This window comes from Perognathus longimembris, chromosome 8 (genome assembly GCF_023159225.1).
Source record: "Perognathus longimembris pacificus isolate PPM17 chromosome 8, ASM2315922v1, whole genome shotgun sequence".
NCBI classification, from domain to species: Eukaryota; Metazoa; Chordata; class Mammalia; order Rodentia; family Heteromyidae; genus Perognathus; species Perognathus longimembris.
In genome coordinates this window covers 39,364,342-39,367,445 of record NC_063168.1, presented here as the reverse complement: position 1 = coordinate 39,367,445, position 3,104 = coordinate 39,364,342, and the positions used below count along the sequence as shown (strand labels likewise).

At 45.5% G+C, this 3,104-nt stretch overlaps 1 protein-coding gene across 1 annotated transcript; it reads left to right on the top strand.

Annotated features, from left to right (window-relative positions):
* Window positions 1-314: 314 nt before the first annotated feature.
* On the top strand, window positions 315-2,330 carry Rps27a (ribosomal protein S27a). Its single transcript, XM_048352918.1, has 6 exons — window positions 315-364; window positions 464-528; window positions 865-919; window positions 1,416-1,501; window positions 1,703-1,834; window positions 2,149-2,330. The coding sequence occupies exons 2-6, from the start codon at window positions 481-483 to the stop codon at window positions 2,296-2,298; spliced, it is 471 nt and encodes a 156-aa protein (XP_048208875.1). The 5' UTR covers window positions 315-364; window positions 464-480; the 3' UTR covers window positions 2,299-2,330.
* The last annotated feature ends 774 nt before the right edge of the window (window positions 2,331-3,104 follow it).

Genomic DNA, 3,104 nt, shown 5'->3' with positions numbered 1-3,104 from the left:
GTCCTAACTAGAAGAAAGCAGTGGAAAACTACAATTCCCAGAACACACATGCTTTTCTTCCTGACTTTTTTGTCTTCTCTCTCCCCGCCTTCCCTTGAAAGACCCCCGTAGCCACGTCGGCTGTATGAAATCTTTATAGGGCACTAAAAATGTGTAAAATTTCGAGAGCATTTTGAGGACTACAGTGGGAAACGAGCTCGGACTTGGTAAGTGAACCAAGGTTCCCGACACAGTCTGGCACTCGGCTAGACAGCTGCCACGGATTCATCCAGGCATCTGCCGTAACCGCCTAAGAGGCGGGACCTTCAGACAGGAAACCCCGTGGGGCGGCAGGGCGCCCTTCTTTTCCGATCCGCCATCAGCGGTGAGCGTGTGCTCTGGGTTGGCTCCTGCGGTGGGTTTGTCTTGCGCGCTCCCTGGCGTCCCCAGATCTAACCAGACTCTTCCTTTTCCTCCATTTCAGGTGGGATCACCGCCAGGATGCAGATTTTCGTCAAAACCCTTACGGGGAAGACCATCACACTCGAGGTACGGGCCTTGCAGTGTGAGGAGGCCGAGGCCCGAGTAAGGTCTTCGGTTGTACTCCAGGGCGAGGCTTGAGGGTACCGCCGCCGCCGCCAGGCCTTCGAACACGTTCCCGACGGGGGTTCTCAAGGCCGCCCTGCCTGCGAAGCGGACGCGAGGGCGGGCTGGGCCTGCACACTCCCGAGCGGTGCGGGCTGGCTCAAGTTGGGCCTGCGGCCGGGGACAGCGCGCACGAGGTTCTGCGCCGCCCGCCTTGGGCTGGGAAGTACGGTGCTTGGAGGGACTTCCGCCCCGGTTCAGTTCGGTGCCCCTCAGTATACTTTTGTCTTAAACTCGCAGGTTGAACCCTCGGATACCATAGAAAATGTAAAGGCCAAGATCCAGGACAAGGAAGGCAAGTAATGTTTTGTATTTCCACTTATAGCTAAGCATATGTGTTGGGTAAGAGGTCAGAGTGACAATGCTTTGGGGTGATGTCCGTAAACGAATGTTTAAACATGGAGCCACGTAGATTAGTATACCTGCAGAATGGTTACCTTATTTTTTGCCAGTCTGGGACTTGAAGTCAGGTCCCTGAGCTTCTTTTGCTCCAGGCTAGCACTCTACCACTTCTCAGCACCACTTCTGGCCTTTTCTGTTTATGTGGTACTGAGGAATCGAGCCCAAAGCTTCATGTATGCTAGGCAAGCACTCTTAACCACTAAGCCACATCCTCAGCCTACCCTGGGTTTTGATGAGTTATTTCTCCTATTTCTTTGTGATTTATAAGGTGAAAAAGGTGATATGTTTGCTAGAGTGGACATTTAGAAAGATATTTTGATTGTGATTGGGTTGGGATCATTGCTTTGTAAATCTAGAGTAACTTGTTCTGATGTGATTTTCTTCATTAGGAATTCCTCCTGATCAGCAAAGACTCATCTTTGCTGGTAAGCAGCTGGAAGATGGACGCACCTTATCTGACTACAACATTCAAAAGGTTTGTTTTCCTCAAAATCTTTTTTTTTCTCCATTAAGACTGTTATTTTTAATGTTTGCCTTTTGGGTTTTTTTTGCTGCTGCTGTTGCTTGTTTCCCACTCCCTCCCTCAAAATCTTAAGGCAAAGGCAGTGCTATTTATAAATTCCTGGTGTCCACTAATCTAGTAATAAATGCCCGTTTCATTCTATTTCATGTACAGGAGTCCACTCTTCATTTAGTGTTGAGACTTCGGGGTGGTGCTAAGAAAAGGAAGAAGAAGTCTTATACCACTCCCAAGAAAAACAAGCATAAGAGGAAGAAGGTTAAACTTGCTGTCCTGAAATACTATAAGGTGAGCCTATGACAAATGAAGTTTGGAAGACCAGCAAAGTTAATGGTTTATTTGGGAGTGGCCCTGATAATAGATAGCGTAAACATTTTGGTTATGGAATACCTTGACCTACACTACAACTCCTTTCTTTGAGACCAAGTTTTTGCTTCTATTTACCACTTGGAAAACAAGTTTAATTTCCAGAGTCCCAAGCCATCAGAAATTCTGGTTACAGATAATGGTTTTCATGTATTAAGTTGTGGGTCAAGAGTAATTAAATCAAACTTCAGAATGTGTCTTGTAGAATTCTCTTACAGCAAGTGTGTATTTTTCAGGTGGATGAAAATGGCAAAATTAGCCGTCTTCGCCGAGAGTGCCCTTCAGATGAATGTGGTGCTGGAGTTTTTATGGCTAGCCACTTTGACAGACATTATTGTGGCAAGTGTTGTCTAACTTACTGTTTCAACAAACCAGAAGACAAGTGATTGTGTATGAATTAATAAAAGGCATAAACTAACATCTTAGTTGTGTTTTATTGCATATTTAAAGAATGTATTTGGGCATCAAGTTAGTGATCACATAATTTCCTTTGTTGGGGTTGTGTGGCCCAGTTAATGTCAGCTGTTAATATAAGCTAGTTTGTATTCCTGCCATTTTAGAGAGTATAGGTTTTTTTTTTTTTCTCGCCAGTCCTGGGCCTTAGATCAGGGCCTGAGCACTGTCCCTGGCTTCTTTTTGCTCAAGGCTAGCACTCTACCTCTTGAGCCACAGCGCCACTTCTGGCCATTTTCTATATATGTGGTGCTGAGGCTTCATGTATACAAGGCAAGCACTCTTGCCACTAGGCCATATTCCCAGCCCAATCAAGTAGTTTTCTATGTATGAGAACATTCTTGCCTTGCAGAATTTCTGGACTCCCACATTTAAAGACATTACCTTGAAAGTAGCTATGGTATATGTCTCTAAAGTTTATATGGGTCGCAGTTTCAATTGCTAACTCAAGTACACATCCAGTCTCAGCATTGTTTACAACGTATTACAACATGAACTCCTTAAGATTTTGAACTGGAGTGGTGCGTTAACACCTTGTCTGGTCTTTAGTATTTGTGGTTGGAGGCATCCTTGAGAGTTCCCTGCTTCTGTAGTACTTGGACAATTTTAAAAGTGTTTTTTTTCTGCCAGTCCTCATGAGGGCTTGGACTCAGAGCCTGAGCACTGTCCCTGGCTTCTTTTTGCTCAAGGCTAGTAGGACTCTACCACTTGAGCCACAGAGCCACTTCTGGCTTTTTCT